We start from the raw sequence: 13,310 nt of genomic DNA, 5'->3' as shown, positions 1-13,310 counted from the left end.
CTTGTTTTCATCATTGTTCTCACCGTTACTTGTCTCACAGCAGCATGAATGGTCAACGAGGTGATGACTTGGACGATGACTTCGTGCCGGATGAACTCGTCGCTACCTCTGGCGAGGAAGACAATGGTCTAGGCGACGATATAGGTGGTCTTCTAAGTGCAGATGAGGATGCCGAGGAAGCGGAGGTTCATACCAAGGAGAAAACAACGACAGAAAAGAAACGCAAGCGGAGAGAAAAGGAAAAGGAGCGCAAGATCAAGGTTCGTATCACCTATCAGATCATTGGTCTTTCACTCACAATCATTATCCTTCGTAGAAGAAGAAGTTAGCAGAAACAGTCGAGGTTATCGAGCCTCTTTCAGTGGCAGCGCAACCTGCTCACAAACTCGCAGACTATGTCTCATCTATGCAAGTCAAGGCTTTCCCTGCAATGTCTGGGATAGAACTCGGTGACGTCTTGATACCCGGTAAGCTCAACTATATTAGTCCTCACAGAATGATCTCAATTTAACAACTAGACAGAATCATCGATTGCGGATACGACGATATGGACGGGGTCGAGATCGTTAGACAATCTGGTTGAATTCATTATTGAAGGTATGTTTTTTCATCTTACATCTTGCAAATGTATATTGATGTATTGTAGTTCTTCCGACACTACACACCCGTCTGTCGCAAAGGTCCAAAGTGGCTGGAGCTCCCACATTGCTATTCATAGCGGGAGCTGCACTCCGGGTCGCGGATGCGACCAGAGTTCTCAAAGATAAGAGACTGCGTCGTGAGAAGGGTGCAGATGTAGCAAAGTTGTTTGCGAGACACTTTAAGCTGGAAGAGCACGTTTCTTATCTCAAGAGGTCAAAAATTGGTTCTGCTGTTGGGACTCCTGGAAGAATTGGCAAACTACTATGTGAAACCGGTGAGCTAGATACTATCTTGGAATACCGTGATAAACACTTTCTCAATGTTTCTCAGACGCCCTTGTGGTGTCTCAGCTCACACACATTATCCTGGATCTCTCATATCGAGACCCAAAGAACAGAAACTTATTAGATATCCCGGAGACTCGGGACGAAGTATTCCGAACCGTTCTAGGGGCACCAAAGGTACTCAAGGGCATTCAGGAAGGGAAAATCCAACTGGTGCTTTTCTAGTTGATCCCATAGGATTAAGTTAAAAGTACAATACCGCAGTCTATATGCATAATTGTAAAGAGGCATCACTTAAAATCCCTTCGGGTTGACTCTTAGTGTGAGCTAATAAGTGAACGTTTCAATATACTAAATGTGCGATTGATGAGGGTAAACTCACTCTAGTCCACTTGGGCACTTTGTGAATGCCTTTTCGATAGCCTCGTGAAGTCGCACTGAACACCGTGTATTTATCCTTGGGATCCATCTCGTGTTCTTTAGGCAGCTGCAGTGCCTTTTCCTGAAAGCACAAAAAATTAAACCATGTGAAACACAGGGAGAGCAAGTCGACTAGCTCACCAATGCGCTGCATTGTATGCCACTTGCTCTGACCGTTTCAATGACTGCGTCGACTTTCTTCAGACGAGCACGTGCATTGGCTTTTCGCGTGATTGACAACTTCCATGGCGTCTTCCTAAACAGCAGATATGATGAGAAAACGCTGCTGAATGGACTATACGGCTCACCATAGTAGACCACCTAGATTCACCGACGTAGGTCGGAAAGCAGCCAAACATTTCGGGTGCAAGCTAGTTAGTTGACCGCGACGTCGCTTAAGAAGTATTTGCCGATAGATGCCGAGCAGCATTATTTAGAACTCCGATAAGACTTAGTGAACGGGCGGCTCAAGTCAAGGCTTCATTAACGTCGCTCACGTCGACAACAACCATGGCGGTAGAAACACAAATGATGCCTGTCATGAACGGACACGCCTTTAATGGCGATGTCGAAATGGAGAATGGCATTCGGGATCCTTCACTCAGGTTTACCAGTGGACTCATCCTACCACCTCCAGAAATCAAATGTAAGGTCTTTCATTACATTGTGTTCGTTATTCTGAGATTTGCTTTTTTGCAGCTGTCATCGACAGAACAGCATTGTTCGTCGCTCGCTCTGCGAACCCGCCTCAGTTTGAGGATAAAATTCGCGAGAACCAGCGTCAGGATCCCAAGTTTTCGTTCCTCAACCCCGCGGATCCTTATCATGCTTACTATAGGCATCGCATGGAGAAGATAGAGGCTGGAGAGGAGCTGGATGACACCTTCACAAGAAAAGGAAACGGTGGACGGGGTAGAAGAAGTGCCAATGACTCCAGAGGATCTCGGCGTTCGAACCACCCTCAGCCGCAGTTTGCTATGGACATGCCAAATGTTAGCCCTATTGACTTGTGCGTCGTCCTCGTTATATTCCGTAAGAATGGGGCTAATGATATTTATGCTAGAGATATCATGAAACTGACTGCACTTTTCACCGCCCGTCGCGGACGGACATTCTTGGCGACACTTTCACAAAACGAGGGAAGGAACTATCAGTTCGACTTCCTGCGACCCACTCATTCTCTCTTTGGTTGCTTCAACCGCCTCGTGGAGCAGTACCTCAAAATTTTGTATCCAGGTAAGGAGATGTTGGCGGAGTTGAGTATTAGGGCGCAGGAAGGCGCGAAGGGGGCAACGTTAGAGCAGTCAAGAAAATACGCCCGTTGGGAACGCTTGAAAAGGGAGAAGGATAAGAAGAGACAAGATGACCAGGAAGCAGAGAAACGTACGTTACCTTTCCCTCGTGTCGACAACCAATTATGATCGTTTGCTTTAGGTGCATTTGCTGAGATCGACTGGCATGACTATGCAATCGTTCAAACGATCGATTTCACGGTCGCTGATGCAAATTCAGAGCTGCCTCCTCCAATGAGCGTGCAAGAAGTGGAGAGCATGACGCTTGCTCAAAAGAGAATGGCTGCTATGATCATGGAAAACACTGCGGATGAGATAGAAGCTCACAAGGCCAGACAGGCTGCAGCAGAGGCCGAAGCGGCTGCAGCTGTCAGTGGTGTTGGGATTGGGGCTGTTGAAGACGAGGACGCTGCAATGGAACAGAGTGATGACGAGGACGACGAAGCGCAGCTGAGGAGGAAGAGTGAAGATGAGGAGAGAGTGAGGGAACTTGAGCGCGCCCGTGCAATGCAAGCAAGTGCCAGCATTTCGGGACCTATGAAGATCAGGACAGACTATGTTCCAAAACGTATGTTGTCAGCATTGTTCCTTCTGATAATCAGCTTACCTTTGAATATTGCAGTTGGCGCTAAAAAGGGAGCTGCCCTTACAACGTGCACGATCTGTGGACAGCAGATTCCTGTTGATGAACTTGATGAACACATGCGTATTGAGCTACTGGATCCCAAGTGGAAGTCTCACCGTGACAATATCGAAGCTCGTAAAGCTCAAGCGTCCGAGCTTCTGCGCGGTGCAAACGTAGTATCGTCACTCAAAAACTTGGCTCGTACACGTGTGGACATTTTCGGTGCCGAGGCTGATGAGGAGAGGCGGAAGAAAGAGGAAGAAGAAGAGAAGGAACGCCGGAAAGAGAGGGAGAAGGTTGTGTGGGATGGTCACACTGCGACGAAGGTTTCTACGATGGATAAATATTCAACCAACGTCAACTTCGACGAGCAGATTGCTGCCATCCATCGTGCAAAAGGTCTTGGACCCCAGGATGCCAATGCGATTGGCCCTGGAATCGGCCCTGTGTCAGGCACCTCCGCCTGCAATGACGGGTCTACCTCCTCCTCACGCATCATTACCTGCCCCTCCTGTGCAATCATCCGGGTCCGCTTCTTACTCTTCTGCTACTGTTTCATCTGGCCCGCAGCCTGCATCAGCATATCCGCCTCAGGCACCGCCAGTTATGCTCCCACCCCTTCACTATCAAGGTCTCGACTCTGCGCAACCGTTCGGTTACCAGCCCCCTGTTGCTGGGATGCATCCTTCTCGGATGGCAGGAATGATGGCCGGTGGTGTAGGAACACCGCCACACGCAGGCATGGTGCGCAGCGCAGACGAGATGGAAGGACTAGAAGAGCAGCCTGCTATCAAACGGCAAAAAATTGCGAAACTGCCTGGTGGTGCTTTGTATCCCGAAGCAGACTGGGTTGCAATGCATCCCTACACCATATCACTCTCTGTGCAACTTCCCAACGACCCGTCTAAGCCGGAATGGAAGCTTAACGGCCAGACAGTCACTGTTACAGATCTTCCTCTCACTCTGCTGGTTTCAACGCTGCGTGATCGGATAAATCAAGTTCTTGGCAGCAATCTCCCTCTTTCCAAAGTTCGAATATCGTATGCGGGTAAGATGCTGACGAATAATAGTACTATCGCTAGCCATAACTTGGAGGAGGATGATCTTGTTGTGCTTAGTATCACTGCTGGTAAGAAGAAGTGATCGCTTGTACATCTATTTTTGTAACATAGGGTGCATAATTCTATGAAGGCATACTTTGTGACTCATCTGGGATAGTGATAATACAAGACATAGTAAGAGTGTATAAAATAAAGTAAATCACTTAGGCGTGAAATAGTTAGAAGTAATAGTGCGCGACTGATGGACGCGATAACAAGCAAGTTAAACCCGATGAAACCTAAGACCCAATGAAACCTAAGACCCGATGAAGCCTAAGACCCAAATAAATAGAGATTACCAGAAAAAGGCAGAATATTGCCATGAATACGTAATCCGCAATGACGCAGGACTCATATTACCCGCCCCCGGGTGTCTCACCCTGCCCGTCCGTCAAGTCAGAGGGTTGGTAACAGTGCTGACGATTGTGTTGTGGGAGATGACCATGAGCGATGCATGATAGGTCTCGCACGGCTCTCGAACGAGCTCCCTGAAGACGATGGTGATGACTCCTGTGGTGACTCCCATTGCTTCTGGACTGAAGTCGCTGACGACGACACGCTCAAAAGGTTTTCATCAAAAGAGCCTTGCTCCTTGTCCATGGGCACCATGTCTCTCAACCACTCGTCATCCTCCTGGGAAGGGGTCTTCAGGATGGCTGGTTTTCGACGAAATACGCTGTACGGCGACGAGAGGTGCGGTGAGTTTGTTAGGGATGGGGGTACTGGCGTGGGATCGCACCGCCTTGGGAGATGGAGCGATGCAGACCTGGCCTTGCGCGTGTTTCGTGGGCGACCGTTTGACATCTCCGATGAGAACAAGTCGAGAGACAAGTTGCAGCAGACTGGAATCGCCTCCTCTGATTTTAAAGGCAGGGGGGACTGGTCCTCATAAATATCATCACGTACTTCGGAGGTAAAGCACAAATATAGTATTAATAATAAAGTTAACGGTCAAGACCCTAAAACCAGGGGGCGTAACGACTTACAAGTCGCCGGCGGCTGGACTTCCCCAGGGAATCCCCGCATAACTAGGGTCAATGACAAATTTATGTTAACATAATGATCGAGTCCTCGGAAAAATATTTGTCGACGGTTATTCATCCAACGTGTGTCGAGAAACCATCTAGAACGTAGGAGCGGTTGAACTATACTTACAACAAAGTTCCGAATAGTAGAATACGAAATATACTCTACTAGTACTAATACGTCATACCCATCACAAAACCCGACGACAGACTAACGCTAGAACCAACACAAGGAGCACACAAATGGCAGTATCAAGAATTAGGGGAGGCCGGTGTGAACTACGACGCGTAAATTGCGCAGTTCCACGCATGTGAATTTGTCGCTCTTCTTCGATCCTATCGGACTGACGGACAGGAGTGGATACCACGGAGGCGGCCGGGTTGTCTTGAACAACTTCGACTTCCGCGGTGTCGGCAGGCGGGGCCGACGACGGTGATGGTACGTTTACATGCGTCAGTGGTCCCTCGTGGGGATCAGGGAGATGCGTTAGATTACACTGATTGCACTGCGGGCAAACCCACTCCCGTGACCTTGATGGGTGACGTCAGATTTATTAAGTGCAATCTAGACCGATGCTTACAATTGGGCCAGACGCTTACGTTCTGAGGGGGGATATTCGACAGAACCAACACCAGTAGCTGCCTGGCCCTTCAGAGGGAAAAATCCTTGCAGTCCGATTATAGCTTATGCAAAAGGTAAGATACACGAACGCCGAATTAAAATGCGGAAAATTACCTGTGCGAACACCCCATGCGGGCTGCCATTCCTCTTCATGATCTGGAGTATGATGGACGTTAGTTAATCGACTCCACAACACCACATGGGATAACCAACAGTTTGTAAAGCTGATGCATATCTGATCCACGGAACCTCAATATAATTCTGATGTCTTATTGGCAAGGGGCGTACCTTGGTGTTTAATTCGAACCGTCCATTGGGCGTAAGCATCATCAGAGAAGGCGGTCGGAAGGGGTATTCTGCTGGAAGCACTATCCGGAAATGATACAGGCCACCTTCAAATTCCGTACCAGCGGGGCCACGAAGTGTGCAATGCCATTCCTGCAATCCGTCATTCGATATGCCAACCCATTATCTGTAGATGTCACATACAAAAATATCATCCTATGATTGCAGAATCCAGACAAATATGTGTCGGCGGGGATAAGAGACTCGTGCGTGTGAGGAGCACGCACCTCAAGAGGAGCTGCATGATAATCGGTGCAGGGATCGTTTGCAAGTTCCCTCGCCTCTTGCATTATCCGCTTGACAGCTATGTGGGGGGCCGGTCAATCTGCACCCAGAAGTAAGTAGACTAATGTTGGCGCACCGGAATTGTTCTTGTTGAGTGCAGGCATCACCCCAGCGCTTCAGCTGCAGCGGGAATATGATACGGGCTCGCAGTTTACGACTATATACTGAAAAACAGATGGGCTGCTAGCTGAAGCTGGAAGTAGTGGAAACCTCTTCAAGATGATTGCAGACGTGGAAGGATTCAGGTGGCTATTAACCCCGTAACGGCATCACGTCTACTGAGGTCACGTGTATTGAATTTTCAGGTGTTTAAAGTCTTGCTCACGACGAGACTTGTTCTGCTTTCGCTCAAACTTTGTAACACGGCCTCAGTTCTGCTGTAGTGTGGGTTGAGCACTAGGTTGGTGATCTACAGAACAATGACGGTTCATATTGCCAAGGTCAAAGTCAGACCTCGGAAAAGTGAGTCCCAAAATTATCTTCTCTGCACAGGTCATTTAACCAATGCCACGCGTAGACTTACCCCCCAATGTCTGTGCAGTGGAGCTCTCGAATATGCTAGGGTGTTGGGCAGCAACAGGCGACATGCTAGCCAGTAATCAATGTCAGGCGGCTGCCGAGACTTTGTTTCAATGCATGCGCACCGCAGTAAGTTTCTCTCTGGAACAGGCGTGTTAAATGTATAATGTATTCACTGCTCCACTCTACAGCCTGTCCGCGGCAAACAACCTAGATCGTCGATAAATTATCACCTCGCTAGACTTGGCAGAAACTCCAAATAGTCTTATATGGTCTGCAGTTTTCCATGCATCACACGCACCCGCGTGAGCTTCAGTCACGCTCGGATTTCATTCAATGTCATTCTAAAGCGTATCATGACATGCATTTTCCGCCCTGTGTTCCTGTTGTACTGATTGGTGGGGTGTTGTATTTCTCCATCAGAAAACCCTAATTTCCCCTTGAATTTGCAAGGACGTGTCTTTAAATGGCATTCGAATTCCCCATATCTTTGGACACGTACGAGCGTCCAAAGCATAAATCTGTCGTGTTTCGCTCTGAACTCCAGTCCTCATGAAGTACTACCCACGTGACAGCAGGAAACACGTCATGGACGACATATTTAGCATTTCCGCAACATCACGCACTGTGCTAGTGTGCGTTTACGTTCGCTGTCGATCATCGATCGTCCCTTGCTACAATCAGAATCGTCCTGACAGCCGGCAACCAGGATACTTAAGTGCGTGCGTCTGAGCGAGTTAGTCTGCAGTGCACCAGATGTCACTTGATATGAAAGTATTCACGAGCCATTCAAGTCCAAGAAGCAAGACTATATGTCTGTACTTTATGTGCATAAATTACTGTTACATAGAGAGCATATGCATGCAAATGCGACTGACTACGACGTTATTGTAGCATAATACAGAAAACAAAATTGCAAGAAAAAGAGAGAAAAACACAAGAGAACGAACGAAAACTAAGCTAGACGGAAGATGCAAAAATAAAAGGGAATTACTATCGGGGACTTATCTTCGAAGAAGACATCTGCGTAGGGGGCTGTTTCGCCATCTCTTGCTGTCGTTGCCATATTAACTCTGCCCATAATGGATTCGGTGGGATGTGCCCGACAAGCGCACGGAATACATCAAGCCTGGCAAGAGATGTCAACAAGATGAACATGCATGAGCGAGGTTGGACATACCACTTTGCCTTCTCATCATCCGTGTCCGCGAAGAAGAATATTTCTTGGTTTCCAGGAAATATGAGACGGAAGGAACGTTCGACTGCGAACATCCCATCGTAATTATCTGCTGACCGAGCACGACTGAGAGCGCCTGTACGCGTATCTTGGTTGTCCTCAACTGCGATGGCTTTCTTGAGGTTGATGGTGGCCGTTGCCTTCTTAGTGACATCGTTAAATGCAACAAGATTCGCGCCAATCACTCGAAGGCGTCGCCGCCGCCATGTCTGCAGTGAAACTAAGCGACAGTTGATGAGATGGTAAAAAAATCCCGCACCATGCAATCACCTCCATGCTTGCGTCAGCGTGCCCTCGAAGTACGTAACTTTATGCCAGGCGACATGTCTTAAACCCCGGTGACAGTCTTCAAGACTCTGTGGAAGCTGATTGCTCAGAACACCAGGTAGAGGTGGAAGTCTAAACATCTGCAATACGATCTCTCCCAACTCCATGGTTGTTGGACCCCCTGAAGCTTCGACGCGCTGTCCGATTAGTGGATAGGTAGTCTCGAATAGTCGAGTATCGCATCTCGCAGCCACATCTTTGAATGAAATCAATGCACGTGCAAGAGTTCCATCTTGTTTGAGATACCGTGCAAGATTATCTGGGAGTCTATAAGGAGGGTCAGGTGGAGGGGGTGTTGGTGTCGCGCGAGGTTGCTTTTTAGGTGATGATGAGAAGAAGCTAAGCATGCCACCCCTAGACTTGGGTACGGGTATCGGGGCCTGCACACGAGGCGCAGGCGGTGGCACAAGAGCCTGTGATTGGGCGGTGATATGTGCATCACGGCGGACTTTGAGGGTGAGAGTGAACTCCAGCTTGTTGTGCTCGATACTGTCGCGGGATTAGCACTATCTACAAAATTAATAGTGACAAACTTACAGCTCAAACTCTTGGTCGATGCGCGAATCTTTGGATAGACGGGTTTCTGGAGTAGTGACAAAATGTATTCCATTGTTCAAAGTACACGTGAGAGCTGTAGCTTGCTGTGGTATGGGCACCCTCAAGCCGCGAACACCAACGACTAAAGATCGATAATTTTATCAGCTGTAGCTCTCAAGGGTAATATAATTTCACTAACCTCTTACAAACACCTTGCCATGCGCCTTCCCAGGCTTTTCCATTGACCTATATTCCTTAATTTGCTTGGAATATTCATTCTAGAACAATAAAAATGTCAGAACCAATGGCAGAAAAGGCAAACAATCAATTACCATGTCCGATGGTCGTCGGACGGCCTTCCATGCCTTTCCACCATTCACGTCACCAGCAAGTGACATATGTGAGACCTGCTCGGTATCGGCAGACGCAAAAATCGCCTCATGCTCCCGAACACGATATTTCTGCGCAAAGATCAACGTGAGCACCTTAACGTGCACCAGAAAACAAATGAGCTCACCCCTTTCCTATGTTCAGGATCAAGTTTCTTCAACTCTTTCGAGATACTGTCAGCTAGAGGGTCGCCTTCACTGTCGGAGATACCGAGGTCAAGAAGCATATCGTTTTTCGCCGGGGCGCCAGCGTCACCAGTACTCTGACTCCGCCGGCGTGAAGGTCTGCCAGCTGGCGCTGCACGGGGCGGGGTATAATATCCCAGTGATTCATCATTATCTCGTCTTCGCGCCGCCCGACGCTTCTCGAGTATAAGCTCCTCTCTCTGACGTATGGCATGCTTCGCCTGCGACGCTTGCTCCTCTGCTAGCATGGGGCTGCTAAACGCTGGGGCAGTGTACACTATCGAGTCTGTCGCTGCGCGCTGCAACGGTGCCGCCCGCGGCCGTACCACATGGCTGTCCATGGACATCGACGCATCAAAGTCCGTCTCCGTGCGCATAGATTCGTCACCCGTACCAAAGCTGTTGTCGAATTGTCCTGCTTTGATGCCTTCAGTGACAGACTCGACGCGCATGTGCGTGGGCCTTCTCGGGCTTGAGCTCCTACTTGCCGTGCCTTTGACATCATCCATGAGTCTGTCGAGTGCCGAGCGCATCTCGCTGAACTGGACAGAGTTCACAGAATCTCTGAGACCTGGACCAAGACCGAGGCTGCTGTTAAGCTCGAAACTCGCATCAACAGACAGGCTAATGTTCGTAGATGGTGGAGCAAGAAGGTCGAGGGAGCTCCTTGTTACGGCAGGATTCGGAGACCCCTGCTGACTTACTGCAACAGCCGCAGAGTTAATTGTGCATTTCTCTGCAGTTTGAATAGTCGCAAGCTCGGCGCTAATATCCGTCATCACCGACATCGACTCGACGCGTTTCTCCTGCTCTTGATCTTCTTCAGTCTCTGCATCACTGATGATGCTATCCTCCTGGAGAAAGTCACAAGGACGCGATTTGTTGGGGAGACTTTGCGTCAGCAGCTTGCTCAGCCGCACCACCCAGCACTGAAGGACTGTCCGCACTGCGATTGGGCGTGAGGCGCATCTGCATAACCTTGTCGAGGGCGGAGCGCACCTCGCCAAGCTGCACTGAGTCCATGGAGTCACCAAGATCAAAGCTGTTGGAAATGTCACACGTCGTGTCAAGAGATGAAACAGTGTTCGCAGGCGGATGAGAAATAAGTTGGGTGGCGCCCCTCGGCCGCATAACGTTGGGACTCGGGGACCCTCGCTCTGCAGCTTGAAGAGTTGCAAGCTCGGCACTAATATCCATCATCACCGACATCGACTCGACGCGTTCCTCCTGCTCTTCATCTTCTTCAACCTTTACATCAGCAATGTCGTTGCCATGGGACTCGGTTTGTTTTGGGAGTTGTGCATCCCCGTCTTGCTGAGACATACTACCCGATGTCATAGGACTGTCCGAGCTGCGTTTCCGCATGAGACGTGTATGGATATCCTCTCTGCTGATGTGTGTCCTTGGGGCGCGTCCTGCGCTGCCACCAATGGAAAGGGTAGGCGAACTCGCGGACTCGCAGAGCGGGGAGCCTTGACGTAGGGCAGGTGACTCCTGACGGACGGCTGGAGGAACGATGGGTGAAGGAGGGTTATGAGGGGAGCCCACGAGCTCCAAGAGCGCAGAGGGAATTGAATCGAATACTTTAGCTGCCTGCTCGCTGTGACCAGGGCTGCCATAGTCATCTTCGTCAGAATAGAAGGTATCATCCCGGCTTTCTTCACAGTCCAATTCCAGGACATCGTCATCCGGGCGGACGGCTGGTGGACTGATATGTGACGGGAGAGTCAGAGGAGGGTCTACTAACTCTAAGAGCTCAGAAGGAAGTGAGCCACATATTACGGCTGCCTGTTCGGGATGATCAGGATCCGGGGTGCCATAGTCATCTTCATCAGAATAAAAGGGATCATTTTCCCCTTCCTCGCAGTCAAACTCAAGGACATCACAACGCTCATCCCATGTTACAGTTTTTCGTCTCTGGCGCCTACGTTCGAGAGAGGGCTGGTCAGCAGTTCGCGGACCATGGAGGCGTTTGGTAACGAGTGATGGGCGTGTGGGGGTAATCGCCTTCGGTGGAGTTGCACTCCTACTAGCGGAAGGCTCCGGAATTGGTGGGACAGGGATGAACTTGGGAGGTACTGGGGGTGGAGTTTCTTCCCGGGTGCCAGGAGGACGTTTGAAGGGGCTCTTTGTCACAGGTTCCTTCTCCACGAGTCCCTGGTAGACTTTTGACTGACGGCGTTCCCGCTTGAGGGTAAATGGACGCTCGTTCTCAGCTTGGTCATGCATGGAGTCGGGGCGGGGACGCTTCTCGCCACTGACCCTACGCGAGGGGGGTGTAGGGAGAGGGACGTTGTTATGTGCAGAGGTAGAAGGTCTGGATGGCGTTGGAATTGAAGACTTGAAAGGAGATTTGGAGACAAGATTGTTATTTCTGAGATGTCTGTAACTGGATGAGGATCGACGGGCAACAAGAGGAAAAGCTGGTTTAGAGCTATCACGCTTTGCAATTCGAAGAGGCGTCGTGGCCGTGCTAGCAATTGGTGAGGAAGACTTGCTCCAGCCCATGGCGGAATTGCGACGGATGGATGATTGAACAAGATCAGACGAGTTGGAAAGAAGCGATTGTGGGGACGCTGTGGAATTTATTTGTGCGCTCATTGTGAGCGCTATCATATGGTTTACCACCTGATGGCGTCGCTGTCGTGAAAGTTGAGCTCGGTAGCGAGCTGATCGTTGGGGTCGTTGGCGAAAGTGTCTCGGTTGTAGTAATGAACAGAGTTGGAGAAGGTCGGTCAACAAACACCGTGGGAATCTACCCGCACGCGTCGGAACACGTGATCGTGAAGTCCGCCCTTAAGGTGGAGCACTGGAGGTGGACATAGAAGGAAACGACTTGTCTTGGTCTGACTAGGTGGACATGCCAAGTAAAATTCTCTTGAACTCTTAACATGCCGTGGTAAGTGTTCTTGCAGCATGCTTAATTCCGCACAGATACCAACGTGTCTCGGCCTTTGTCATTGGACGATTATATCCTTCCAAATTCCAATGGACCAGCCTGGACTAGTGAATAGCCTGGCATCTTTCACTGCTGCGTGCTCAGTGCTGCCCTTGGACTTGATGATGGAGGCGAAGAATCGCCGAAGGTAGAGATGACAGCAGCAACGATGAGGTTACAAAGTTCACGACCTATGTAGCAATCGGGCATGTCTCGAATTCTCTCTCGAGTTCATGGTAACCTGTTATCATTCGGACCTTTCTCGGTTCCTTCGAACGACTTCAAACCCTGAGCAAACTACTAGTAAGTCCGGACACCCTCATGTCATTCACAATGAAAAGACCCCAGACTCCGTTCAACATCTTCGCTTCAACTTAATGGCGTAGCCGTCACCGGCGAGCAACATACAACGGTCTCAACTTCCCCGCATGCGCCCCTCTCCCACTTTTAAGTTCAGCCTTGTCGGTTCGATCTTCTCCTTGTCACGTCTTTGACATGTTAACTTTTTGCATTTTTAGTGTGTTAGCTCTCCTTTAT

The 13,310-nt window shown here is 49.5% G+C and overlaps 7 protein-coding genes across 7 annotated transcripts; 3 read left to right on the top strand and 4 right to left on the bottom strand.

Annotated features, from left to right (window-relative positions):
* Positions 1 to 44: 44 nt before the first annotated feature.
* DFJ58DRAFT_649206 (U3-containing 90S pre-ribosomal complex subunit-domain containing protein) lies at positions 45 to 1,151 on the top strand (the record flags this gene model as incomplete). The annotated part of the gene is made up of 5 exons (XM_041381516.1): positions 45 to 260; positions 317 to 467; positions 523 to 597; positions 647 to 943; positions 973 to 1,151. The coding sequence occupies 5 exons, from the start codon at positions 45 to 47 to the stop codon at positions 1,149 to 1,151; spliced, it is 918 nt and encodes a 305-aa protein (XP_041251078.1).
* On the bottom strand, positions 1,136 to 1,776 carry DFJ58DRAFT_850792 (mitochondrial 54S ribosomal protein YmL31; the record flags this gene model as incomplete). The annotated part of the gene is made up of 4 exons (XM_041393801.1): positions 1,136 to 1,253; positions 1,309 to 1,428; positions 1,488 to 1,602; positions 1,655 to 1,776. 4 exons carry the CDS (start codon positions 1,774 to 1,776, stop codon positions 1,221 to 1,223), a joined length of 390 nt encoding a protein of 129 aa, XP_041251077.1. The 3' UTR covers positions 1,136 to 1,220.
* Positions 1,777 to 1,808: 32 nt separating this feature from the next.
* On the top strand, positions 1,809 to 4,406 carry DFJ58DRAFT_909368 (Pre-mRNA splicing factor PRP21 like protein-domain-containing protein; the record flags this gene model as incomplete). The annotated part of the gene is made up of 6 exons (XM_041395137.1): positions 1,809 to 1,992; positions 2,046 to 2,355; positions 2,410 to 2,729; positions 2,781 to 3,206; positions 3,261 to 3,790; positions 3,834 to 4,406. Exons 1-6 carry the CDS (start codon positions 1,857 to 1,859, stop codon positions 4,404 to 4,406), a joined length of 2,295 nt encoding a protein of 764 aa, XP_041251076.1. The 5' UTR covers positions 1,809 to 1,856.
* A 249-nt stretch (positions 4,407 to 4,655) lies between these two features.
* On the bottom strand, positions 4,656 to 5,396 carry DFJ58DRAFT_751938 (uncharacterized protein). The gene is made up of 2 exons (XM_041387797.1): positions 4,931 to 5,396; positions 4,656 to 4,878 (listed from the first exon to the last, which is right to left on the bottom strand). Exons 1-2 carry the CDS (start codon positions 5,165 to 5,167, stop codon positions 4,720 to 4,722), a joined length of 396 nt encoding a protein of 131 aa, XP_041251075.1. The 5' UTR covers positions 5,168 to 5,396; the 3' UTR covers positions 4,656 to 4,719.
* Positions 5,397 to 5,398: 2 nt separating this feature from the next.
* On the bottom strand, positions 5,399 to 6,886 carry DFJ58DRAFT_751937 (UBC-like protein). The gene is made up of 8 exons (XM_041387796.1): positions 6,717 to 6,886; positions 6,583 to 6,659; positions 6,500 to 6,511; positions 6,299 to 6,448; positions 6,224 to 6,245; positions 6,125 to 6,166; positions 5,970 to 6,072; positions 5,399 to 5,919 (listed from the first exon to the last, which is right to left on the bottom strand). Exons 1-8 carry the CDS (start codon positions 6,742 to 6,744, stop codon positions 5,580 to 5,582), a joined length of 774 nt encoding a protein of 257 aa, XP_041251074.1. The 5' UTR covers positions 6,745 to 6,886; the 3' UTR covers positions 5,399 to 5,579.
* A 37-nt stretch (positions 6,887 to 6,923) lies between these two features.
* Positions 6,924 to 7,645, top strand: DFJ58DRAFT_693161 (uncharacterized protein). Its single transcript, XM_041383410.1, has 3 exons — positions 6,924 to 7,102; positions 7,158 to 7,288; positions 7,351 to 7,645. The coding sequence occupies exons 1-3, from the start codon at positions 7,060 to 7,062 to the stop codon at positions 7,420 to 7,422; spliced, it is 246 nt and encodes an 81-aa protein (XP_041251073.1). The 5' UTR covers positions 6,924 to 7,059; the 3' UTR covers positions 7,423 to 7,645.
* Positions 7,646 to 7,947: 302 nt separating this feature from the next.
* DFJ58DRAFT_751930 (uncharacterized protein) lies at positions 7,948 to 12,571 on the bottom strand. Its single transcript, XM_041387795.1, has 11 exons — positions 12,330 to 12,571; positions 12,197 to 12,308; positions 10,704 to 12,175; positions 9,778 to 10,681; positions 9,593 to 9,721; positions 9,460 to 9,538; positions 9,261 to 9,402; positions 8,705 to 9,212; positions 8,656 to 8,673; positions 8,340 to 8,605; positions 7,948 to 8,288 (listed from the first exon to the last, which is right to left on the bottom strand). The coding sequence occupies exons 1-11, from the start codon at positions 12,449 to 12,451 to the stop codon at positions 8,153 to 8,155; spliced, it is 3,888 nt and encodes a 1,295-aa protein (XP_041251072.1). The 5' UTR covers positions 12,452 to 12,571; the 3' UTR covers positions 7,948 to 8,152.
* Between the last annotated feature and the right edge of the window lie 739 nt (positions 12,572 to 13,310).

Source organism: Suillus subalutaceus (genome assembly GCF_016647625.1).
Source record: "Suillus subalutaceus strain FC151 chromosome Unknown DFJ58scaffold_1, whole genome shotgun sequence".
Lineage (NCBI taxonomy): Eukaryota > Fungi > Basidiomycota > Agaricomycetes > Boletales > Suillaceae > Suillus > Suillus subalutaceus.
The sequence above is the reverse complement of the archived record's forward strand: the minus strand, read 5'-3'. Positions and strand labels throughout refer to the sequence as shown.